General features: G+C 47.6%; 1 protein-coding gene across 4 annotated transcripts in view; it reads right to left on the reverse strand.

The window, feature by feature from the left end:
* Nucleotides 1–26,354, reverse strand: part of nfic (nuclear factor I/C) — a 788,712-nt gene that overhangs the window by 402,069 nt on the left and 360,289 nt on the right. For all 4 annotated transcript variants that reach the window (XM_072482538.1, XM_072482537.1, XM_072482536.1 and 1 more), the window contains exons 5-6: nucleotides 25,410–25,533; nucleotides 9,930–10,054 (exon numbers count right to left, since the gene is read on the reverse strand). In XM_072482538.1, the coding sequence (XP_072338639.1) occupies nucleotides 9,930–10,054; nucleotides 25,410–25,533 (249 nt within the window). The remainder of the gene's footprint in view (nucleotides 1–9,929; nucleotides 10,055–25,409; nucleotides 25,534–26,354) is intronic.

The following is a 26,354-nucleotide window of genomic DNA, read 5'->3' on the forward strand; positions in this document are numbered from 1 at the left end:
ATTAACATAAATCCTATCAGCGGAACAATAGTGATGGGAGCCTCTGTGACAATTACACCTCTTGGACTAATAGTTGCAAAATGTCTTCAATTCAGAATCCAGCTGGTAGAAAATTCCCAAGGTTTGGAGTTAGTGTTTGCGATCCATCATTTCTGTGCAATTACTCATGTACCTGGAAATTACCTTTCCAAAGGTCCTGAATGACCTTTTCTGGTTACTGCAGCGTTCTGCCTGGCCGGGCTGGAGTGCTGTCAGCCAATCTGATTGGCCAACAGCTCTCACAGATGGGAAATGGTTATTTTTTTTTTAAAAATCTATTTATTGGCTTTTCTCATTTATAAACAGTCGTTGTGTATATACACATTACATTTTTCTTGCCCGCGCTAGTTTACTTTATTGTACAGAGAGGTTTATTTTGTCCTTCATTTAACAAACTCTATGTACATTTCGTTGCCCTCTGGGTCGGTCTATAATTCCCCCCCTCTGGCTTCAGCACCCTTCCTCTTCTCTTGTGGTTTCCCCACCTTCCTTTCGCTCCCCCCCTCCCAACCCCCCCGTCCCCCCCCTCCCCCAACCCCCCCTCCCTCCCCCAACCCCCCCCTCCCTCCCGCAACCCCCCCCTCCCCCCACCCCCCCACCCCACCCCCCCTCCCCACCCCTCTGACCCTCGGATGGCGTACTTAATCTTCTCCAGGTGGAGAAATTCCGAGAGGTAAGCGAGCCAGTCTGCAGCTGTGGGCGGTGCTGCCGATCGCCAGCCGAGAAGGATTCTCCGGCGTGCGATTAGGGAAGCGAAAGCAAGGGCTGTGGCCTCCTTCCCCATGTGTAACTCTGGCTGTTCCGATACCCCGAAGATTGCCACTATTGGGCATGACTTCACCCTCGCCGCCACAACCTTGGACATTGCCTCGGAGAAGGCTGTCCAAAACCCAGCAAGCTTAGGGCAAGCCCAAAACATGTGGGTGGGTTGGCCGGGCCCCTCTGGCACCGCTCACATTTGTCCTCCACCTCCGGGAAGAACCTGCTCATTCGGGTTCTGGTCAGGTGCACTCTGTGCACCCATTTGAGCTGCATTAGGCTTAGCCTTGCGCAGGAGGAGGTGGAGTTGTCCCTGCTCAGTGCTTCCCTCCAGAGTCTCCACCCTACCTCTGTCCTCAGTTTGTTCTCCCATTTTTGTCTGGCCTCGTCTAATGGGGTTCGAGCTGTGTCCAGTAGTTGGGAAATCCTTCTAAGGGCAGACGGAAGTCCCGTCCACTGCTAATCAAGGCTCATTTGAGCGTTAAATGGCAGTGGGCTTCCAACAGGTGGCGGTAGCGCGTTATGCGCCGACTCTCAGGATGGTGAGCGCCAAGCACTCTCCATCCGAAAAATTCTATCCTTGTGTCAAAATGAGTTGACGAACATACAAATATGGCCTGTGCCTCATGCTACACAGTTTGGGAGAGAGTTTTGGCATTGTACTCATCCATTAGAATCATACTCTTGGTTAAAATTAGGACTAGAATGTTTATCACTGTGTGGGTCAAGAGAGGCAGAGTTATATATATCCAGGCTTCAGAAACAAAAAGGAGAACCATTGGAAAACTGGTTTATAAGACCATATCTGGTAGAGAACTTCTTTAAACTAGCTAGTGGATGATAGATACACACATTAGTGTTGATCACTCAGATTTGCTGTTTTGCAAAGTGACACTTTGTAGAGAATTGAATTACAGTACATTAGATCTTATTGAACCACAAACACCGCACTTGATGGCTCCTCTTTATTTGATATGCACATGACAGCAAACAGTATCATCCAAATATCCAATTCTTTGTCTGTCTCATATATTGGAGTCTCTCATCAATGTTCCTTAACAGCTAGTTTCCTGAACATTTCCAAGGGCATGTCAAAAATAAATTGTACCAAAGTTCTTGTCACTTGTACATGTATGGTTGATGAAACAAACCTGAATACTTCTGTCACCTCCAGATGAATTATTCCAATGTATTTCTTAAGAGAGCCTCCTGCCCTCCTCACTCCATAAAATGCAGCTTATTCAAAACTCTGCTGCCCATTACTTGCTGATCAATATTGGATCCTGGTCCCCATATGCCTCAAATTTTAAGTTCTCATCCTTCCCTTTGAATCTTTTCATGGTCATGCCTCTTTTTATCTCTGCAAGTACCTTCAGCCTGACGACCCTTCAAGACACTGCATTGCTTCAAATCTGATCTCCTGTGCATTCACAACTCACATCGCCCCTTATTTAACAGTTGCATCTTCAGCTATCTAGGCCTCAAGATGTAAATATCTCTGCCTCTCCACTTTCCATCTTAAAGACCCCACTGTGGTATTGTGGCCCCTTGAAGGGGGTGGGCTCCACAGACCATGTGACCAGCTCTGGGCCAATTGCACGGGAGTGTGTTAACTCTGGCCAATAGGGAGTTTGCATGTGGCCTTGAGATCAGGACCCAAGACAGTGTGCATTCTAGACCCAAAATGTTAAAACCTGTTATATTGTGTTCTGTACCTGTTATTTAGCTGCCTTTGCCCCAGGAGGATGCCTTCCGAGTTGTAAAGGAAGCAATAGCACTGTGGCTTCACAGCGCCAGAGTCCCAGGTTCAATTCCCTGCTGGGTCACTGTGCGGAGTCTGCACGTTCTCCCAGTGTGTGCGTGGGTTTCCTCCGGGTGCTCCGGTTTTCTCCCACAGTCCAAAGGTGTGCAGGTTAGGTGGATTGGCCATGATAAATTGCCCTTAGTGTCCAAAATGGTCAGGAGGGGTTATTGGGTTACGCGGATAGAGTGGAAGTGAGGGCTTAAGTGGGTCAGTGCAGACTCGATGGGCCGAATGGCCTCCTTCTGCACTGTATGTTCTATGTTCAATTACGGTGCTCGAACCTCTGGGTGTTTTGACCCGGGAAAACCAATTGTGATATGTCCCCTTATGGTATAGAGGCAGCTTTATCCCACAAAATGGGAGATGACCCTGAGTGCCCTATCGCCTTTTCCTAGAGGACCCTTTCAGATGCAGAACGCAACAATGCCCAGATTGAGAAGGAGGGCTTAGCAGTGATATATGGTGTGAAGAAATTCCACCAAAATGTGTGTGGACGGCGGTTTGAAATAGTGACTGACCATAAACCATTACTGGGCCATTTAGGGGAAGACAAGCCCATACCACCTATAGCCTTAGTAAAGGTGCAATGATGGGCCTTGCTGCTTGCGACCTACAATTATTCTTTCCAGCAACGGCCCACACGCAAGTTGTCCATTCGGATGCATTAGGTTGCCTGCCTCAGCGAAAGAGCAATCCTCCGCCACAAGGAGATCATACTGGCTTTGAACTTCCTCGACAGGATGCCTGTGTCTGAAACTGGACCCAGAGAGGCCCCATACTCCCAAAGGTTAAAAGAATGATACAGACCAGGTGGAATACCAGAAATCCCAGCAACCAATGCGCTAATTCACCGGTCAGGATGAGTTGACCTGTTGGATAGCGTGATCCTGTGGGGATCACGAGTAGGCATTCCCCCTCCGGCTAGGGAGAAACAAGAGCTGCATAGCGCCTACTCAGGGCAAGCAAGATAAAAATGCCGGCACACAGATATGTGTGATGGCCAGGCATAGATAAAGCCATTTAAGAACTGGTGCAACAGTGCTCCCCTTGCCAAATGCAGCAGACCTTGCCACCGCCTGCCACTCTTAACTTTGGGAATGGCCAGGGCACCTGTGGATCCATGTCCACCTTGACTGCGCGATCCCTTTGATGGGTAATATGTTTTTATTCCTGGTGGATGGCCACTCTAAGTATCTATCAGTTCAAGAGAAGGGAACCACTACCTCGGCGACCATGGTGGATGTCATGCGCCGTGTGTTTGCCATTCATGGACTTCCCAAATCCATCGTGTTGGACAATGGCAACCCTTTTACTGGTGATTTTTACTGGGTGGCACGGTAGCACAGTGGTTAGCACAGTTTCTTCACATCTCCAGGATCCCAGGTTCGATTCCCGGCTTGGGTCACTGTCTGTGCGGAGTTTGCACTTTCTCCCCGTGTCTGCGTGGGTTTCCTCCAGGTGCTCCGGTTTCCTCCCACAGTCCAAAGATGTGCAGGTCAGGTGGCCATGCTAAATTGCCCTTAGTGTCCAAAAAGGTTGGGTGGAGTTACTGCTTTATGGGGGATAGGGTGGAGGTGTGGGCTTGGGTAGGGTGCTCTTTTCAACGGCCGGTGCAGACTCGATGGGCTGAATGGCCTCCTTCTCAACTGTAAGTTCTATGATTCTATGACGATTTCTCCAAGACTTTCTATAAGCAAATGGTATATGTCATACAAGATGACACCGTACCACCCAAACAGGCTGAGAGGGCCATTTAGACCTTCAAGAATGCGATGAGAAAGCAATCTGATAACTTTGCTCGACTTTTCACTCCACCAAGGGGATCACACCCACTGAGCTGCTCATGGGCTGTCGGTTGAGAACGCAGTTGGATCTTGTGTTTCGACAATTTGGCAGGGAGCGTGGAGGCATGTCAGGCCACCCAGAAGAGTCAGCGGTCATAGCAGAGGAGTGACGGATCATTTGGGGTGGGAGACCTGGTTTTGGTCCGTAATTTCACTTCAGGGCTGCTTTGGTTAGCGGGACGTGTTGTGGCTGGTGCCATATATGATCAACATCAATAGGAAGACCATCAGAAAGCATGACGCCCGCCTGAGGAGTCAGGGGTGGCGACCCCTAGCTTGGAGTTAAGAAGTCCCAGTCCTACCAGTATCGTGAACACTCCTGTAACTCCAGCAGGCCAAAGGGAGCCAAAGACTCCTGAATCCTCTTAACCAGCTGCACCTGTTGAGGCCAGTTCACCTGTTGTTGGGGTGATGCCTTCTGGGGTGACACTGATTGTTGACAATTCAACTGCCCAGAAGAGTGTTGAGCATATGTCAGGGCCACGGACGTCTGCGAGGACTGACCTTTTGATGCAGTCTCTTTCCCCTGTTGTCTCTTATAACGTCTGTAACTTTTGTATATAGTTTTCCTGGGGTAGTTCTAATGAGGAACTGGGGGGTGGGGGGCGGATGGAAGGGGCGTGGGGGGGGAAGGGACGTGGTAGCGCAGCCCCTTTAAGAGGGCAGTCTCCACAGACCACATGACCGGCTGGAAGCCAATCCCATGCGTCACTTGAAGCCCTGCCAATGGGGAGTTTGCGCAGGGCCCTGGGAGCGTGAATTTGGGCAGTGTGGATCAGGGAGCCAAAGTGTTAAGATCTGTTATATTGTGTTCTGTGCCTGTTACTTAACTGCCTTTGCCTTTCATGAATAAACCTCTTTGTTAACCATTGGAAGCCTCCAGTATATATCTCGAGCCACCACACCCACCTAAAAACCTACCTTACTGACCAAGCTTTAAATCTTTCCGAATATTTTCTTCTTTGGTTCAGCATTGATTATAGTCTGCTGACACTTGATGTAAGGAATTTCTGGAATATTTAATTACATTAATGGTGGTTTCTAAATGCAAGGTGCTGCTAGTCAGAAAATTGGCTCAGGCCTGAACAAGTCATCATGCACTTCGGCCTCCATTTAAATTCCAGGGAACAATGCCTTTGTTTGCTCAGAGGCTTCTCAACAGATGGTCATTTCCCATGTATTTTTCTTTTTGTTCTCTTTTAAGGTCACTGAGTTTTGTTTGAATACCCAGAAAAACTTTCACATGGAAGTTTTTCAAATCAATCCACATGCAACAATTAGAAGTGAGCACTGCCAATAGCTGGCTTTAATAGTGGCAGCCTCAGAAATGGACATTCATAAAAGCAATCACATCCCCTTCGGGGAGGCCGTGGCATAGTGTAATGATACAGTGTAATCCAGTACCATTACACTGTAAGCCTGAGACCCAGGGTAATGCCCTGGGGATCCAGGTTCAAATCCTGCAACTGCAGATGGTGAAATTTGAATTCAATAAAAATCTGGAATTAAAAGTTGAATGATGACCATGAAACCATTGTTGATTGTCATAAAAACCAATCTGATTCACTAATGTCCTTTAGGGAACGACATCTGCTGTCCTTACTTGGTCTGGCCTACACGTGACTTCAGATCCATAGCAAAGTGGTTGACTCTTAACTGTCCCCTCAAGGGCAATTAAGGATGGGCAATGAATGCTGGCCCAGCCTGCAAAGTCCACGTCCATGAACAAATAAAAAGAAAAAAATAAATCTACACTTTTGAGGATTGAACCATTGTACCAAAAATTCCCACTCTCTTCCATTAGACTATTGTTTTGATCCAAACATTATGTGGTTCATCCATTGAATTCACCAAGAACAATAGGACTGATTTTCCTCACTCATTAATCCACAATAGAGCACCAATCAGGCAGAGCACACCCAAAGCGCGTGCCATCTAATATTAAGAAACATCTTTTGAAATCCATGTTCAAACCATAACTGCAACACCCTCAGCCACCCTCTCTGTTCGCCAAAAAACTGAGCCGAGATCTTCTTCCAACTTCCTTACCTCCCTCCCCATCCTCTTGGAAATCGAAGGAAGCACAAAAAGCCAAGACCCAGGTCTCTGTTCCTTTCCTCTTGGTTTGGAATTGGGAGCTGAACAAACTCTTCTCATGTCACAAGAGAAAACGTGGCCCGATTTCTTCCAGACATCAGCATGATTTGGAAATATAATTCCGCGTTAAATCTTTTGCTTCTTTAATTTTTGATTCAACATGCAATTAATTACAGAATAACAATGTTGTAGTACAAATATTTGCAAACCATGTAATTTTTCTGCACTTTAAAAAAAAGTCACATCCAGCAGAATATTTCTTGGCGAGCAAGTTCTATATTTATCTGACCCTTTGTGTTTACACACCAGTGCATCACACAGTTCTCGTTAGCTGTTTGTTCTTGCAGAGAAAATCAGGGAATTATGTAGAGAACCAAACAAGAAATGGAGACACAGAACCACAGAAGAAAATTGAAGCTTCTTTCACCAGAATTTGCATCAGCAGCTGGAGCACATCAACTAACGTCAACGAAGCAAAGGCACTATGAAGTTCAACATTTTCATGGACCACCCCGCTTGGCATTTTATACATTACTTGTTTCAGTGGATTTTTCTTTTAGCATTCTGAACAAAATTCAGCAACCCACTCAGAAAACACTGCCCATTATTAGCACAGAACAACCTGAACATCAACAGAACCGAGACTGTAGATGGTATGGTCTGTAAAGCTCACCATGCAATATACTTCATGTAACAATAATAATAATATAATAATAACCTTTTATTGTCACAAGTATGAAGTTACTGTGAAAAGCCCCTAGTCGCCACACTCCGGCGCCTGTTCGGGTACACAGAGAGAGAATTCAGAATGTCCAATTCACCGAACAGCAAGTCTTTTGGGACTTGTGGGAGCAAAGCGGAGCACCCGGAGGAAACCCACGCAGACACAGGAAGAAGGCGCAGACTCCGCAGGCAGTAAACAAATACTCAAAACAGTTGATTATGCTTGATATCGTTGCAACTCAGACTCACAACAGGAACGGGTGACAGATATGAAAGAAGAAGTGTGGTGCTAAAATCTTGCGGTACATTTTGTTAGACATCCCAGTAAGCTGCATGACACTGACATTAGGTCCCTTGAATATTTAATGATGGTCAGAATGCCAGTTGAAGAATCCCTCCCAGATACTGAATCGCACTGAGCCGAACAGGTCTTAGCACTGCTCCACTCGGGTTAGCTGGATGTTGACCCTAAGCTGAGCTTCAAACCTCCTATCTTTTAAGTCACACAGACCGCCTACTTTAACTTTCACAACATCTCATTCAGCCTTTGCCACCTTCAAACTCAACTCTTCCAACTGACCCATTGGTGGCTTTTCACCTTGCATAACCTTTAGCTCATCTAAGTTGCTGTCATTGATCCTACCCTGTGCCAAATCCCATTCATCCAACCTTGCCCTCATGCATTCAAATTTCCGTTCTCACTGCTGTTTAAACACCTCAGGGCCTCACTCCACACCATTTCTATAAGCTCCTCCAGTGTCAATCTGTCCTGAACCCCAGAAGCTCTTTCTTAGCCACCCTACCTTCCTTCACGAATCATTAGATACAGAGCCATCAGCTGCATTGGCTCCACCGCTCTGGAATTCCTTCACTAGATCCTCATGCCTTGCCTCCCTAAAACCCACTCATTGATCAAGCTGATGGTCACCCCTCAGCAGTTTATTTTATTCTTTGTAGCTGTGTGAAGAACATTGGGATGTTTTCCATGTTAAATGAGCGAGGTCAATTGTTGTGTGGTGATGGTGATAGTAGCAGTATTGAATGTATATAAATTGCAGGCATGAGAGATTCAGCGCCAATTCAGGGTCTGGATGATGCAGACTATGATGACTGAACAGCCTTCTCTTTATTTTTCCCTTCTCCTAACTCCCTCTTTTCATTTGCTCTGCCTCGCAGCAGAGCTTCTGATCTGAGTTTACCAATGGAGGAAGCACTTACTAGAGCCAAAAACCAGTCAATTCTGGAGAGCTTCTCCCAAACCCACATCAGTTCGAGGTCAATAGAAAATAACGGTTAGTTAGAATATATCTATGAGGTTTCCAATGAACTCACAACAAAGTCACAGCAGGAGATTGGGGGACCCCCAAAACAGATATTTTCCACTAAAGTGTTTCTATCAAGGAAAGAAATTCAGGTGAGTCCATTCTTGCCTTACTGAGCTCAATCTGAAAGCAGCATTTACAGAAACCCTTTGGGCAAGGAACAGTGCACAGCACAGAAGGATGGGGAAAGCTTGCAAAGTGAGAAAAAGGGTAAATTTAAAAAACAAAGGTGCGATCTAATGGCCTCGTCGTGCCCAACTCAGTTATGTGAGGAGGCTGTTCAATCCCGTGAGAGGTTTGCAACGCTCGGAAAGCCTCGCGCGATCTAACAAAATCTCGTGAGACATGGCGATCTGAATCTCGCCCTTGCTTGGCAAGATCCAGATGAATATATTTAAGTGAGCCATTAGGCTAATTTGAATCTGTCTACGCCGGATTCTCCCGAGGCCTGGGAACAAATGGCTTCACATGGGAGACCTCGCACTGGTCCTTACAACAAATGTAGACCAGGAATAACGGCACTTGGTGGGTGGGGTGGTGGGGGAGAAGGGGTCTCCCAGGCCATTGGAGGCCACCGGGGTGGGGGGGGGGAAAGAGAGAGAAGGGGTCTCCCAGGACATTGGAGGCCACCGGGTGGTAAGGTTCTGGGCAGGATGGCACTCCCGCTAGCACCCGGACACCTTGGCAATGCCACCCAGGCACCACCAGGCTGGCAGGGGCACTACCAGGGTGCCACGGATCTGGTACGAGGGTGCCTGGCCCTTAAGAGATGGGGTAAGGGAGGGGGGTCACGAGGACCCCCTGAGAGGCAAGTTAGGCAATTGGGGGGCCTGAAGGCCACGTTGGAGGAGCAGAGAGGGGGTTGAAAGATTGTGGCGTCATTTAAAATGGTGCCCCAATCAGGAGTAGTCTTCCTGGAGGTGCAAGATGAGCTCATCAGGGCTGGAAATGAGGTAAGTGCAACCTCGATGAAGTGACCGAGACCAAAAAACCGGCAGAGTCCCATTAGACTGGGGGTCGCTTTCGGTGCTGTTGACATCGAGGAACACCCTGCTATACGCGTCCAAAACAAGGCTAGTTTTTGCGCCTTAAATCACGCAAAGTCCCACTAAATACATAAATGATTCAACATTCTTTACCAATAAAAAAAAATTACCTAGGAAAACAGTCATGTTCATGCTCGACGTATATTCTGTGATTGGTCCCAATTCAAAACAGTTACAGTTCACTCGAACAATAGGACATTCTGAATGGTCTTAAGGACAACATACTAATAACCTCCTGCTAAACATGACAGTCTCCCCAGAGAAGGAACCTTGAAGAATTGGATTCTATACTCACCTCCTTCCATTTCCTCCTGCCAGTTCCGACTGCTGCCTGCAGGTGAGCTGGGTGAAGGGTAAAACTCCCCACCTGGACTAGTGTCAATATCATCTTCCATTGAACCAGATTTGTGTCTTTTACTCCTGTAGGGGATGAAAAGTTCTGTTTACCACATTGAATATAGAAAGATCATGTAGCATTTTTTACATTCAGCTTTTTTGTTTTACCCCATGCATACTTAGAATAATTGATGTTTGAAAGTGTGTTAAGTTTCAGTGTTTTGTTCCATTAAGATGCAGGAACATTTCTTCCCAAGTTATTGGGCTCTCTAGTATAAATGATTTGAGCTGCATCAGACACACTTCTGTCATCAGCTTTGCCACACAAGCAAAATTTTCTGCCTTACATAAAAATGTAAAAAAATAGCTGGTTTCAGAGGAGGAGGAAAAGCATAATGTAATAGTTGCAAAGAATATTTAAGGCTTTAGATAGCATCCTTTGTAAGCAGGATTAAGAGCCCAACATGGTTTCTTCCCTTCCTGGTGTCAAGGTGAAGGACATTTCAAACTAGCTTGAAAAGATACTGGAGGGGAAGATCCAGTCATTGCAATCCATTTTAAGACTGACATGTAGGGAAAATAAAGAAAGAGGTGGTGTTTGGAGGGTACCAGAAAATGGGAGCAAAATGAAAGAGCCTCAAGATTACGGAATTATTTCCTGAGTCATGTGCAAATTAGTGCAGGGATAAGGAGATTAGGACAGTGAACACATGGCTAAAGAGGTGGTGTGAGAAAGAGGGTTCCATTTCATGGGATAAAGAGTGTCATGGGAGTTGCGAACAGGCCTCTGGTGGCAGCTGTGAAGTGGTAAAGAGTATAAAGGCAGAGATTAGACAAACGTGTCTATGTGGGTTTCCTCTGGGTGCTCTAGTTTCCTCCCACAGTCCAAGGATGTGCAGGTTATGTGGATTAGCCGTGCTAAATTTGCCCCATAGTGTCCCAGAGATGTGCAGGTCAGATTATGGGGATAGGGCAGGGGGGATTCTGTAAGAAATCCTTCCCTGTGAAATTCTATGAGATTTATGAGGGACTAACTAGTAGAGTAGATAAAAGGGAGCTGGTAGATGTAATATTTTGTATTTCCAAAAGTCATGCGAAAAGGTGCTACACAAAAGATTAATCCACGTGAGATGAGTTGAGGGAAATATGTTAGAGTGGATGGAGGTTTGGTTAATGGACAGGAATCAGAAAATAAGGTGAAATGGGTCATTTTCAAGTAGGCAGGCTGTAACTAGTTGAGTGGTCATAGCTCAACTCTTTACAATCCATATTAATGACTTAGATGAAGAGACTTAGGCCAGGATTTCCAGCCCTTCCCGCTGGTGGATCTTCTGGTCTCATTGAAGATGACCCCTGCAGTGGGACCCCCAGCAGCGTGGGCGGCGGGCAATGCAAATCGGCATCGACTTCAGCAGGATTGGAAAACACGTTGCGGGCGGCGGGTTGCTGGAAATGCATTCAAGTTTACTGATGATGTAATTCTACATGGGAATGCAAGCTGTGAAGATGATACAAAGAAGCAGAAAAGAGATACAGACAGATTAAGTGAGGTGGCAACAAGATGGCAGGTGGAGTACAATGTGGTGACGTGTGAGGTTATCCACTTTGGCGGTAAGAATGCGAAAAACAGAATTTTTTAAGAAAGTGTTAAATGTCGATGTTCTCGATGTCGAGAAATCTGGATGTACTCATAAAAGGAACATAGAAATTTAACAGGCAGGTATAGCAAGCGGTTAGCAAGGCAAACGGCATAATGGCTTTTATTGGAAGGTGATTGAAACATAAGGTAAAGGAAATCTTGCTACAAATGCACTGGCTCTGCTGAAACCACACCTGGAATATTGTGTGCAGTCTGGTCTCCATATCTAAGGAATTATGATATAACTGCCTTAGAGATGGTGCAGCAAAGGTTGACTAGGTTGGTTCACAGGGTCAGATAGTTGTCCGATTATGATCGGCTGAATAAATTCGGCTGAATGAGAAGTGATTTAACACAATTATGAAGAGGCTGACATGGTAGAGAGTAATTAATTATTTCCCCTGGTTGGGGAATCTAGAGAATGATGGTTGGGTGGGGTAGGTGCTGCACAGCCCCTGGATAAAATCTTGATCAGTTGGGACAGGGGTGGAAGAATTTCTTCGTTTAGAGGGTTATGAATCTTTGGAATTCTTTATCCCAGAACATTGTGGATGCGCCATCATTGAATGCACTCGTGAATGCTGGGATAGATAGGTTTTTTGATCTTGGAAGGGAATCAAGCGATATGGGGAACAGATGGGAAAGTGAAGTTGAGGCAGATGATAATGGCAGAGCAGGCACAAGAGGTCATATCGTCCACACCTGCCTCTACTTCCTATGTTCTTAGTTACACAGCTCTCGCTTAGCAGCGAAAGGAAATATATTGAAGGGTTCAACAGTTCATTACATTGTAAAGCAGCATATCCTTTGCTTTAGGAGGTATGTTGATACATTGTATTGTGATAACACAAGAACTCTGTCAGTGAGTAAAGCATTCCATTCATCCAATCTTACCTATTTAGTAAGCATTATTGCAAGTATGTTCCATGATCCAGCTTGTAGCAGCTAGACATGCAAGTGGTCACGGACTACCCTTCTTTCAGTAGCTTTACAATCAGCGATCATATGACATAATTGTAATCTCTCCCTTGTAGTTAATGGAGATGACACAATACTTTTTTTGAAAATCTTTTTATTGGCTTTTCTCATATTTATAAACAGTTGTTACTTATATATTACATTTTTCTTGCCCGCGCTAATTTGCTTTACTTTACAGAGAGGTTTGTTTTGTCCTTCATTTGACTAACTGTATATACATTTTGCTGCCCTCTGGCTCGGTCTATGATACCCCCCTTCCTCCTCCTCCCCCTCCCCCCCCCCCCTTGGATTCAGCACCCTTCCTCTTCTCTTGTGGTTTCCCCATTTTCCTCCTCCCCCCGCCCCCCCCCCCCCCCCCCCCGCGCCCCCCCCCCCCCCCCCCCCCCCGCCCGGGTTACGCAGTCCTTTGGTTCTTCATCTTTTTGTTTTTTCTTTTCCCTGGCTTACTCCTCGTTGCTGGCCTCGAACAGGTTTTGGAACAGGCCGACGAACTGCCCCCAAGTATCCAGGAAGCCTTCCTCTGACCCTCGGATGGCATACTTAATCTTCTCCAGGTGGAGAGATTCCGAGAGGTAAGCGAGCCAGTCTGCAGCTTTGGGTGGTGCTGCCGATCGCCAGCCGAGCAGGATTCTCCGGCGTGCGATTAGGGAAGCGAAAGCAAGGGCGTTGGCCCCCTTGACCATGTGTAACTCTGGCTGCTCCGATACCCCGAAGATTGCCACTATTGGGCATGTCATCACCCTCACCCCCACAACTTTGGACATTGCCTCGGAGAAGGCTGTCCAGAACCCAGCAAACTTGGGGCAAGCCCAAAACATGTGGGTGTGGTTTACCTGGGCCCCTCTGGCACCGTTCACATTTGTCCTCCACCTCCGGCAAGAACCTGCTCATTCGGGTTCTGGTCAGGTGCGCTCTGTGCACCACTTTAAGCTGCATTAGGCTTAGCCTTGTGCAGGAGGAGGTGGAGCTCGCCCTGCTCAGGGCTTCGCTCCAGAGTCCCCATCCTACCTCTGTCCCCAGTTCGTCCTCCCATTTTTGTCTGGTCCCGTCCAGTGGTGTTCGGGCTCTGTCCAGTAGCTGTCCGTATATTTTCCCACATAGCACCCCCCCCCCTTTCGCTGCTTGTGCCTATCAGGTCCTCCAGTAGTGTGCTTTCTGGGGCCCCGGGGTACCCTACTGTCTCTTTGCGGAGGAAGTGCTTTATTTGGAGGTGTCCCAATTCCTGTCCTCTTGCTAGTTTCCACTTCCTCGTCAGTTTGTCCAGTGTCGCCAGTCTGCGCCCTACGTAGAAGTCCTCGACCGTCAGTGTGCCCCCGTCCCGCCTCCATCTTTTGAAGGTGGTATCTAGCCTGGCTGGGGGGAATCTGTGATTGCCGCAGATGGGGGCCATAAGGGACATTTTGGTTATTCCAAAGTGCTGTCTCAACTGGGTCCACGTTATCAGCATGGCCGCTACCACTGGGCTCATGGTGTACCTTGTTGAGGAGGATGGGAGTGGTGCTGTGGCCAGGGCCCGGAGGGTTGTTCCTTTACAGGATGTCTCCTCCATTTGTACCCAATCTGTGTCGGTTTCTTGTACCCATCCCCTCACTTTTTCTGCCATTGCTGCCCAATGGTAGTATTATAGGTTCGGTAGAGCCAGGCCCCTCTGAGTTTCCCTCTTTGCAGTGTCGGCTTGGGAATTCCCAGGTTCTTGCCCCCCAACACAAACGGCATGATTAGCCTGTCTATGTTTTGGAAAAAGGCCTTGGGGATGAAAATCGGGATGGATCTAAACAGGAAGAGGAATCTTGGCAGTACGTTCATCTTGATCGTCTGCACTCTTCCCGTCTGGGAGAGTGGGAGTGAGCCCCACCGTTGAAGGTCTTTTCTTCCTCCAGCAGGCTGGTCAGGTTCCACTTCTCATAGATTATCATATAATTTACAGTGCGGAAGGATCTGTGTCCGGTCTCTGGCTATTTTGATCCCCAGGTAACGGAAACTGTACTGGGCCGTTTTGAACGGGAGCCCCTCCAGCTCTGTCCCTCCCCCGTTTGGGTTCACTGGGAATGTCTCGCTTTTGCCCAGGTTAAGTTTGTAGCCCGAGAAGGTTCCAAACTCTTTCAGTATTTGTAGTATTGCCTTCAGTCCCTCCTGTGGCTTCGAGACATAGAAGAACAGGTCATCTGCATAGAGTGAGACTCTGCTCTCTGTCTCCTCTCCGGATTCCATTCCAGCTTTTTGCGACCCGCAGGGCTATCACTAGGGTTTCGATCGCTAGCACGAACAAGAGTGGGGACAGGGGACAGCCCTGTCTTGTTCCTCTCTGTAGCTGGAAGTATTCAGAGCTGGTGGTGTTAGTTCGGACACTCGCTTTGGGAGCATTGTACAGGAGCCTCACCCAGGCGGTGAACCCCGCTCCTAGCCCAAACCGTTCCAGTACCTCGTGGAGGTAGCTGAATTCGACTTTGTCAAAGGCGTTTTCTGCGTCCAGGGAGATGATCACCTCTGGTGTTCTCTCCCCGGGGGGCGGGTCATTATCACATTCAGCAGCCGCCTGATGTTTGCTGTGAGCTGCCTACTCTTGACAAAGCCCGTTTGGTCCTCTGTGACCACCTCTGGTATGCAGCCCTCCAGCCTTTTGGCCAGGACCTTTGCGAGTATTTTTGCATCCACGTTCAGCAGTGAAATGGGTCTGTATGATCCACATTCCATCACGTCTTTATCTTTTTTTGGTGTCAGTGAAATTGTGGCCTGCACTAGCGTGGGGGGCAGCGTGCCCCCTGCCAGTGAGTCCGCGAACATGTCCCTTAAAGTGTGGGGCCAGAACTGGTGCAAATTTTTTGTAGAAGTCCGCCGGGAACCCGTCTGGTCCCGGTGCGTTCCCCGCCTGCATGGAGCTGATGCTCTCCATTTCTCCCAGGTCTATTGGTGCTTCCAACTTCCCCCACCGCTGTTAGTTCCAGTCTGTCTAGGAACTGTTTCATTCCCGCATCCCCGTCGGGGGGCTCGGAGGTGTACAGTCCCCGGTAGAAGGTCTCAAATGCCCGATTGACCTCCTTTGGCTCTGTTACCAGCCTGCCTTTGCTATCCTTAACCTGCGCTATTTCCCTCGTGGCTGCCTGCTTTCTCAGCTGGTGATCCAATAGGTGGCCAGCCTTGTCTCCGTGTTAGAACATAGAACATAGAACAATACAGCGCAGTACAGGCCCTTCGGCCCACGATGTTGCACCGTAACAAAAGCCATCTAACCTACACTATGCCATTATCATCCATATGTTTATCCAATAAACTTTTAAATGCCCTCAATGTTGGCGAGTTCACTACTGTAGCAGGTAGGGCATTCCACGGCCTCACTACTCTTTGCGTAAAGAACCTACCTCTGACCTCTGTCCTATATCCATTACCCCTCAGTTTAAAGTTATGTCCCCTCGTGCCAGCCATATCCATCCGCGGGAGAAGGCTCTCACTGTCCACCCTATCCAACCCCCTGATCATTTTGTATGCCTCTATTAAGTCTCCTCTTAACCTTCTTCTCTCCAACGAAAACAACCTCAAGTCCATCAGCCTTTCCTCATAAGATTTTCCCTCCATACCAGGCAACATCCTGGTAAATCTCCTCTGCACCCGCTCCAAAGCCTCCACGTCCTTCCTATAATGCGGTGACCAGAACTGTACGCAATACTCCAAATGCGGCCGTACCAGAGTTCTGTACAGCTGCAACATGACCTCCTGACTCCGGAACTCAATCCCTCTACCAATAAAGGCCAACACTCCATAGGCCTTCTTCACAACCCTATCAACCTGGGTGGCAACTTTCAGGGATCTATGTACATGGACACCTAGATCCCTCTGCTCATCCACACTTTCAAGAACTTTACCATTAGCCAAATATTCCGCATTCCTGTTATTCCTTCCAAAGTGAATCACCTCACACTTCTCTACATTAAACTCCATTTGCCACCTCTCAGCCCAGCTCTGCAGCTTATCTATATCCCTCTGTAACCTGCTACATCCTTCCACACTATCGACAACACCACCGACTTTAGTATCGTCTGCAAATTTACTCACCCACCCTTCTGCGCCTTCCTCTAGGTATAAATGATAAAAATGACAAACTGCAAAAGCCCCAGAACAGATCCTTGTGGTACTCCACTTGTGACTGTACTCCATTCTGAACATTTCCCATCAACCACCACCCTCTGTCTTCTTTCAGCTAGCCAATTTCTGATCCACATCTCTAAATCACCCTCAATCCCCAGCCTCCGTATTTTTTGCAATAGCCTACCGTGGGGAACCTTATCAAACGCTTTGCTGAAATCCATATACACCACATCAACTGCTCTACCCTCGTCTACCTGTTCAGTCACCTTCTCAAAGAACTCAATAAGGTTTGTGAGGCATGACCGACCCTTCACAAAGCCATGCTGACTATCCCTGATCATATTATTCCTATCTAGATGATTATAAATCTTGTCTCTTATAATCCCCTCCAAGACTTTATCCACTACAGACGTGAGGCTCACCGGTCTATAGTTGCCAGGGTTGTCTCTGCTCCCCTTTTTGAACAAAGGGACCACATTTGCTGTCCTCCAGTCCTCTGGCACTATTCCTGTAGCCAATGATGACATAAAAATCAAAGCCAAAGGTCCAGCAATCTCTTCCCTGGCCTCCCAGAGAATCCTAGGATAAATCCCATCAGGTCCCGGGGACTTATCTATTTTCAGCCTGTCCAGAATTGCCAACACCTCTTCCCTACGTACCTCAATGCCATCTATTCTATTAGCCTGGGGCTCAGCATTCTCCTCCACAACATTATCTTTTTCCTGAGTGAATACTGACGAAAAATATTCATTTAGTATCTCGCCTATCTCTTCAGACTCCACACACAATTTCCCATCCCTGTCCTTGACTGGTCCTACTCTTTCCCTAGTCATTTGCTTATTCCTGACATACCTATAGAAAGCTTTTGGGTTTTCCTTGATCCTTCCTGCCAAATACTTCTCATGTCCCCTCCTTGCTCGTCTTAGCTCTCTCTTTAGATCCTTCCTCGCTACCTTGTAACTATCCATCGCCCCAACCGAAACTTCACACTTCATCTTCACATAGGCCTCCTTCTTCCTCTTAAGAGATTCCACTTCCTTGGTAAACCACGGTTCCCTCGCTCGACGCCTTCCTCCCTGTCTGACCGGTACATACTTATCAAGAACACGCAGTAGCTGATCCTTGAACAAGCCCCACTTATCCAGTGTGCCCAACACTTGCAGCCTACTTCTCCACCTTATCCCCCCAAGTCACGTCTAATGGCATCATAATTGCCCTTCCCCCAGCTATAACTCTTGCCCTGCGGTGTATACTTATCCCTTTCCATCATTAATGTAAACATTAACATTAACGTAACGTAAATTAACGTGTTCTTAGAAGGTCCCCCGTGTTTGGCGGAGTTGGAACACTGCTTTCCTAGTGGATAGGTTAAAGTCCATTTGCAGCTTTTTCCTCTCCGACAGCAGCCCTATGGTCGGGGCCTCGGAGTATTTTCTATCGACTTCCGGAATGGAGTCCATTAGCTGTTGCCTGGCCTCCCTCTCTTCCCTATCTCTGCTTGCCTTGTAGGCTATGATCTCTCCTCTGATCATGGCCTTCAGTGCCTCCCAGAACGTGGAGGGTGAGACCTCCCCGTTTTGGTTGTTACTAACGTAATCGCCTATGGCCTGCGATATCTTTTGGCAGAAAGCCTTGTCGGCCAGGAGGTCTGTGTCCAGCTTCCATGTGGGGCGCTGGGCCCAGCCTGTCTCCAACCTCACATCCATATAGTGTGGAGCGTGGTCGGAGATAACGATCGCTTTTAGGCTTCTTAGGTGGGCGAACACTCTGGATCTTTTCACTGGGCCGTTGAGTCCCCTTACATTCCAGGTAACAATCCTGGTGGGGGGTTTCTGACCCCCCCGGTCCTGTGGGATCACCCATACTTACCTGGTGGATGCGCCCCTGCACTCCGGAGTTTCCCTTTGGTAGGGGCGTCCAAAATGGCCAGGGTCGCTGCTCTCACCATGGGTTCGGGCCCCAGCGCTCAGGGATTTCCCTTTGCCCAGGGGCACCCAATGCGGCCACCAGCTGTGTGTACACCACATGGGTGTGCCCCTGCGCTCCGGCGTCTCCCTCCTCCCTGATGCCCTCTCGAGTGGCTGTTTGCAGCGCTCTCTTGGTTCCTCGCCCTGCTCCATGCCTTCCGAAGCCTATGGTTGTATTGCTTCACTATCTCAGCCTAGGGGCTGTTTAGCACAGGGCTACATCGCTGGCTTTGAAAGCAGACCAAGGAAGGCCAGCAGCACGGTTCAATTCCCGTAACAGCCTCCCCGAACAGGCGCCGGAATGTGGTGACTAGGGGCTTTTCACAGTAACTTCATTTGAAGCCTACTTGTGACAATAAGCGATTTTCATTTCATTTTTCACTCTTCTCTTTGCTTCTCTTTTGTTCTGCATTCTCCTCCCAGACTCCTCTCCCCCCCCCCCCCCCTCAGCCCCTGTACCTTTGTCCCCCCTCTGCGTTCTCCCCCTCCCCTTCTGCCCCCTCTCCCCTCCTTGTGCCAGGCGCTCCCCCTCCCCTGAGAGGGGCGCCGCGGCCCTCCTTCCTACCTGCCCTCCCGTGCTGGCCCGCCTCGCTAGTACGGTGGCCCTCCTACCAGCATTCGCCCAGTTCTGGCTTTGTTTAACCTTTCTCCTACGAGCCCATGTCTAGCCCTCCTGTTTGCTTTCCTCACCCTCATTTCCCTCGCTCCACTCTCCCCCATTGCATTGAGAGAGGAGACAAGCTCTGAGACAAGACAGCACAGACCCACGCAAGGCGTAACATACATGTGCACAGTTCATGAGTCCATTGTCCTTGTTTGCGGTCTGTCCTTCGCCCTTTGTTCTGGTTTTACCTTCCTTTTCCGTCCCCATGTCTTGCATTGCGGTTGCGTGTGCTCCCCCCCCCTCCCCCCCCAGCTTGTTTGCTCTAACAAACTCGTCAGCCTCCGCTGGGGTGTTAAAACACAGCTCTTTCCCCTCAAATGTTACCCAGAGTTTGGCCGGGAATAACATCCCAAATTTTACCTTGCTTTTGTGCAGTGCTGATTTCGCCTTGTTGAATTCAGCCCTTTTTTTGGCCAGGTCCGCCCCAATGTCCTGATACACCCTTATGGTCTTCCCTTCCCACGTGCTCTGTTTCGTTTGCCGGGCCCACTTTAGGATTCTCTCCCGGTCTTGGAACCGGTGCAGCTTCGCAATAATTTGTGGTGACACAATACTAACTTTGTGACTGCCGGGGGTTAGTTTCTACAGAGAGGGAACAAAAATTGAACATAGGATAACATTGGATGATATGTAATGGAGGAGATGCGGGTCTCGCTGGCTGGCTGGAGAGCCGGTGAAAGCCCTGTATCGCCTCCCTTTGGGAAGAGCCACCAAATTAAGTGCCAATTAACCACTTAACTAGACAGCAGAGGGCCTTTTCGGAGATTGAGGGCTCCAGAGGTCGTTCCCCCATCCACCCCGATCTCGGATAGCTGCCAGCCAATCAGATGCCAGCGGCTGGGCACTGTTCAGTTGCATCAATGGGAGCTATGGCTGCTGTCAGTACAACATCCACCAGAGGCCCAGTAACGCTGAGGGATGCAGGCAACAGGTGAGTGATGGTGGGGGAAAATGTTGGGGGGTTTCAGCAGCAAGAGTATGGCTGTGGCTCTCAGCAGGAATCCTGCTTCCTAATGCCGGGTTCCTCAATCAGGCATTAAGTGACTTTGAAAGCCCTAACAGGGTTTGTTCTTCAGGCTTCCCCCATGCCTCTGGGTGAACAAAATAAAATCCCGTCTTTCATGACTTCCTAGTTCCAGCCTTCATTTACTTGTACTTGAATCACCCATTGCATGAGCAACATTTGCTTATCCGCGTTTTGTTTCCCTCTTTCTGCTTTCCTCGAGGAAACGGCAGAGCAGAGACCTCGACATGTGTTAATGGGGAGATGTGTTAATGGCTGCATTAACAGCTCTGTTCAATTTGAAATGTCCGGTGATTCGGTCTGTCAGTTTTGAGGCGATTCATTAATTTCGTAAATGAGGAGTGTCTCATTTAAAAATTTTCAATACATGTCTTAAATTGGTCAGATGCTCCCCCCATCTGTCATATACAGGTACTGTACCACAATTTGCTGTGGAGTAACTGCACAAACCAATGCTGGTCTCGCATTGCTGGAACCTATCTAATTGGCTCCCATTGAAAAGTATGTTCAATGTTAGCAACTTCACATTTTCCAAGATTTCATGGAACTATAACTCATGTGAATGGTGGGACTTTACACACCAGCAATGGGGTGACAAGGCCCTTAAGTGGGCATTAATTGAGATGTTAAATGGCCTATTCCTCTTTCTGCATTCCTAATAATAGATGACTTCAAATAAACAACTCAACCCATTAGTTCTGATCCATGCACTTAATCAGCACTGATCAGAACGGCTCAGAATTGATCACAGTTTTTGGTTTTCTGTCCGGAAAAATATATGGGGCACAATCGTTCAGGATACCTTGGGAGACCAGTCAGGTTTCACATCAGGTGAATGAACGGGTGGGGGAGGGGGTGCTGGTGGAATGATTGAGATGTAGAGGCCTGATAATTATGTGTTAACATATGGAAATGATGTTCCCAACGTTGCCCTACATACTGGCAGGGAAAAGGGACAAATGTATTCCAAAGTGTTTTCTTTGCTCCTGTCCCCGAATCTGACCAACAAAAACGTGAGCGGAAAATGTGGCCCATGATCATCTTTGTTTAAAATATGACACTCTCATTTCCCATGGTGAATCTGTTAAGACCTTGACTTGAAAATGTTCTAATATATGAGCTCCAAAGGGCGAATGGGTTCACAAACAGGGGAATGTCCTGCTTCAGGGTCAGGGATTTGCACCCACTGCTGTTGCCATTATCTGTCATGGTTAACTTGGTCAGGGGATATTAGCAGTTTCATGACCTGCTCCAGGAAAGATTCCCCCCAGCAAGCCAGAGTGCCAACAGGATGACCATGGTGGTGCTGCAGTATGATCATGATGCCGTCTCAGAAGATGTTGGAAGAAAGATTAAAGGGACCACAAGCCCTGAAGATTGGAAGAAGAGTTACACTGAAGACCTTAGCAAAGACCATGGGCAGGATTCTCTGAAAATGGGGCTATGTCCCAGGCCGGCGGGAAAACAGGCGCCAACCACTCTGGCGTCAACAGCCTCCGAAAGTGAGGAATTCTCCAATTTCTCAGGTGCTAGGTTGATGCCGGAGTGGTTGGCGCCATTCCAGCTGTTTGCGAGTTTGCACATGCGCGGAACGGCCGGCGTGATCTCGCGAAATCCTAATTTCATCATTGATTGCATGGAATGCAGGCACGGTTTAATCTCTTCGAGTTGATTTGATTTATTATTTTCACATGTGTTAGTATACAATGAAAAGTGTTGTTTCTTGCATGCTATACAGACAACGCATACCGTACATCGGGAAGGAAGGAGAGACTACAGAAGGTGATATTACCGTCATAACTAGGATGTAGAGAACAATCTCAGTTTGACTTGTGAGGGAACAGAAGCTGGAAGATTACCTAGTTTGAAGCCAGTGGAAGAATCTATGGTGGTCCCTACAGAGTCTTGTGGTGAAGCAGGTTAGTTCAGAGGATTTGGGAACATACCCAGAACATTGGCCTGAGGCATCCATAGTCAAGAGAAGGCAAATGAAAATTACCTCCTGAGAATATCTAGAGCTGAGAATAATTCTCCAGAAGATTATAGTTGTTCCCTACAGAAGTAAATAACTTTCAGAATGATGTGCCTTATAAGGAAATTCTTGAATGTAGTAAAAAGTAAACTGAATGCAAGACATACATAGTTACCGTATCTTATTTAGTTAATAGCGCTTGATCAAGTTGTTCGAAATACAATAAGCTTTGGGTTTTGTTAAAAAAAAATAGCAATTTTGTGAAGTAGTACTATTGGTTAAAACGAGGTATTCGGATCTCTCTTTAAATGTTCACAGTCCATCATCGATCGTAACAATTTATGCCCTAAAATGTAGGTGGAGTATGGACCAAGGCCATTTGAGAAAGCAGAACTGAAATTGTTGAAGTTTGAAAGCAATTTAACGAAAGAATTCTGAACTCAGTCCTGCACTCTTCTTGTGCTGTCATGTTTGGAGTCAAACCAATCCATTGACCTGCCACTCCATATGGTCAGAAGAGGTATCAGCCTGTATGGCCTTCCAATGAACATAACACTGTGGTGCATAATACTGGAAGGGGATGAGGTGGAGGAGTAGCAGCAAGAGACTTTTGAAAGTGACGTGCACACAATAACAGCCTTTAATCTCTATTGCATGGGCTGCATTTGCTCTTGTTTTATGCCAGTTTTTACATTCTGTCATGGTTTTTCAGAAAATAATGATGGAAATTTCCATTGGTATGACGTTATTGTAAATGATGGTTTCATTCCTGCATAGGTACAACCCAGGAAATTGGACTAATTTTCCCACTTGAGTCACAAGCCCAATCTCAAGTTGATTTCCAGGTTGGAAAACCAGGCGGTGTGTGGACATTTTCTTGCCACAGTGCCATTCCAGCCCCCCCCCCCCCCCCCCCAAGGTACTCAGAAAATAACCCCCGATAGCTCAGCTACATGGATAGAATTAAATAAAATGTCAGGCAACCAATGATAAAGTGCAGAATATTGAGTTCTAGATCATTGCAACATTGAACAGATGACTGATATTAAGTTACAATGCAGCAATTCAATCGAGTGATTCTGATCGCTCTAGTGGGTAATGATTGCAAGCAGAAACCAGGAATCCAATTAATGTATCAAATTCGCTGATACCTAGGTACAATATTTTATAGTTTGTGTCTTTAAATTGCTTCAGCTTTTCTCACCATAATACAGCATTCCTGATAAGTGCAGAATATGTGAGAGAGACGAAAGATAACACTTGCAGGTGCATGGCACCATGAGATTTGACAAATTTTATTTTAGATAAAGACAACAGCAAGAATATTTCCGATTACAATCAGAATTTACGCACACACGGGTGAGAATCCTGATCCAGCATTGGGAACATCTCCAGAGTACATGCGGAAGAGGGGGCCGTAAAACGGAGCGGAAATTAGTTCCTCCGAGATTCTCAACTGCTCAGAATAGGCTGGGAAATTCCAATGGGGGTTCCCATGGGCGCAACCTTTTCACCTGCTCCCCCAGATGAAGGCGCTATAGCTTGGGGAGTTCCCAGGGCTCACAAATAAATTCCACCCCTCCTCCTTCTTTGAATAATAATTATTCAGAAAACACAGCCAGTATCTTCAAAGTTCTGTTATTTATTTTCTAACGTGCGAGACAAATAAACAATCTAGATGTGGCAGAGAGAAATTGTCAACTTCAGCCCAACAACCTTGGTCAACTTTAGCTGGTTTCGGGTGCAAGAAACACTGGCAGCCTTTACATCCAGCTTACCAGCAAATAGGGCATGCTTGGTTGGGGGAGGGCAGTGGATCACTGCATATGGTGAAAATGGCTCCTGGTTGGTTGTTCAATACGTGGTACCACTGGAACTAGCATGCTCACTTGTTTTTTTCAAATTGCAACTGGTGCCCTTTGTGAGGCATCAGGACCCCGGATTCTATTATTCAACAGCCTCCTGCTTGTTTTGCGCTTCAGTGATCATCACCCATTTGAAGGCCTGACTGAAAATTGAACCAGGTGGGCAGCTAGGTATCCAAAATGCTCACCAGATATTCCTCTGTCTGGCCAACCAGCAGTTGAAAATCCCACCCCAGGAGCGCGATTCTCCGACCCCCCGCCGGGTCGGAGAATCGCCGGGGGCTGGCGTGAATCCCGCCCCCGCCGTGTCCCGAATTCTCCGCCACCAGAGAATCGGCAGGGGCGGGAATCTCGCCGCCCTGGTCGGCGGGCTCCCACCGGCGATTCTCCGGCCCACGATGGGCCGAAGTCCCGCCGCTGTCAACACTCGTCAGCCGGTGTGGATTGAACCACCGACCGTACCGGCGGGAGCAGACGGCGCAGGCGGGCTCCGGGGTCCTTGGGGGGGGGGGGGGGGGGGGCGCGGGGCGATCTGCCCCTGGGGGTGCCCCTATGGTGGCCTGGCCCATGATCGGGGCCCACCGATCAGCAGGCGGGCCTCTGCCATGGGGGCAATCTTTTTCTTCCACCTTTGCCATGGTCTCCACTATGGCGGAGGCGGAAGAGACCCCCTCCACTGCGCATGCACAGGGATGCCGTGAGCGTCCGCTGATGCTCCCGCGCATGCATCGCCCGGCGAAGTCCTTTCGGCGCCAGCTGGCGCCAAAGGCCTTTCCCGCCAGCCGGCGGGGCGCAAATCACTCCGGTGCGGGCCTAGCCCCTCAAGGTGAGGGCTTGGCCCCTAAAGGTGCGGAGAATTCCACACCTTTGGGGCGGCCCGTGCCGGAGTGGTTCCCGCCACTCCATTACGCCGGAACCCCCCCCCCCCCGCCCTGCCGGGTAGGGGAGAATCCCGGCCCTGATCTCTCAAGGATCTGGATATCCTTGTGATGGGATAATAATGGCATAATGAAGATTCTGTTTTGGCAGAAGAAGCAGTTATGGATGTCCGACAACAACTCTCCGCATTCCAAATCACATCATACTGGCAGCGCTTGGAATTTACCTTTTGGTCAAAAATTGTAAAAACCAGTAAAATCAAAAGTAAAACACTGACTTTCCTGAGAAAATCCTATCTCCATTTAAGTAGGTCCTGCAGTGTATTCTATTCAATGTCCCTTGTGGGTTATACAGTTTCAGTCACATACCCGCTTGATGAGCTGCTTGGCAAAGTTCTCCTCATCCCTGCACTTGGTGGGTTCAAATCATAGGCCAAGTGACCCTGTAACTCTCCAAGAGAGAAATTCGGCCCTGTTCCTGTCACAATGGGAGCTAAAAATTAAAGAAATCAAAGCATATTGTTAAAACTTGTAATCAAACTCAGGTTTAAAGTTCTTTACGGGCTTGTCTGAGCGACTCTAACAACCAAAGAACACACAGCAGTTGAATGAAGTGAATTCAAATGTCCCCACTTCTTTCAAAATGTTTCCAAAAATTGGTTTTACAAAAATGTAGTTTGGCAGAGGCAGCGGCTAAGGGTCAACCAAACTTTCCTCTGTACATCTTGTCAATGAAATATCTGTAACTTCCTTAGCTTTCTCCACTGTTAAACTTGAATTGCTTTTTTATGTATTGTCCTGCCATGTGCTTGTATTAGCTTCTACTGGGTCCCACTGTTCTTGTAAGTTAGATGGGTCCACATATCTCCATCAGTATCTATTTTCGAGGCGATGCATGATAGCAACCTGGTGATATCATTCCTGTACCATTGCCCTCCCTTCAATATAGGGAGGTCACTGGTAGGCATCTTTCTCTTAAGGGCTTAGTCAACTTCTGTTAAACCTACATCTTCACACTATGTGAGGTAACATTCATAAACGGTGCGTGTCTGGTCCATGCTAAAAGCAGATAATCAATTTTATTCTGTAATATTTGAAATAACAAATTTGCAATGGTCCATTTAAACAACTGATAAGTGTAAACAATGATTTTGGCAGGAATTATACATTGATAATGCAACTGCTTATTGCTTTATTGTTTCTCACAAGATGAGACAGGCCTTTAAAGTAGATTGTTTCCACACGGAACATGGCAAAGAATGGAAAAAGGAGGACTCATGTGTAGGAGGTAGAATACATTTGGAGTTATCAGCA

The sequence above is a fragment of the Scyliorhinus torazame genome, chromosome 18 (genome assembly GCF_047496885.1).
Source record: "Scyliorhinus torazame isolate Kashiwa2021f chromosome 18, sScyTor2.1, whole genome shotgun sequence".
Lineage (NCBI taxonomy): Eukaryota > Metazoa > Chordata > Chondrichthyes > Carcharhiniformes > Scyliorhinidae > Scyliorhinus > Scyliorhinus torazame.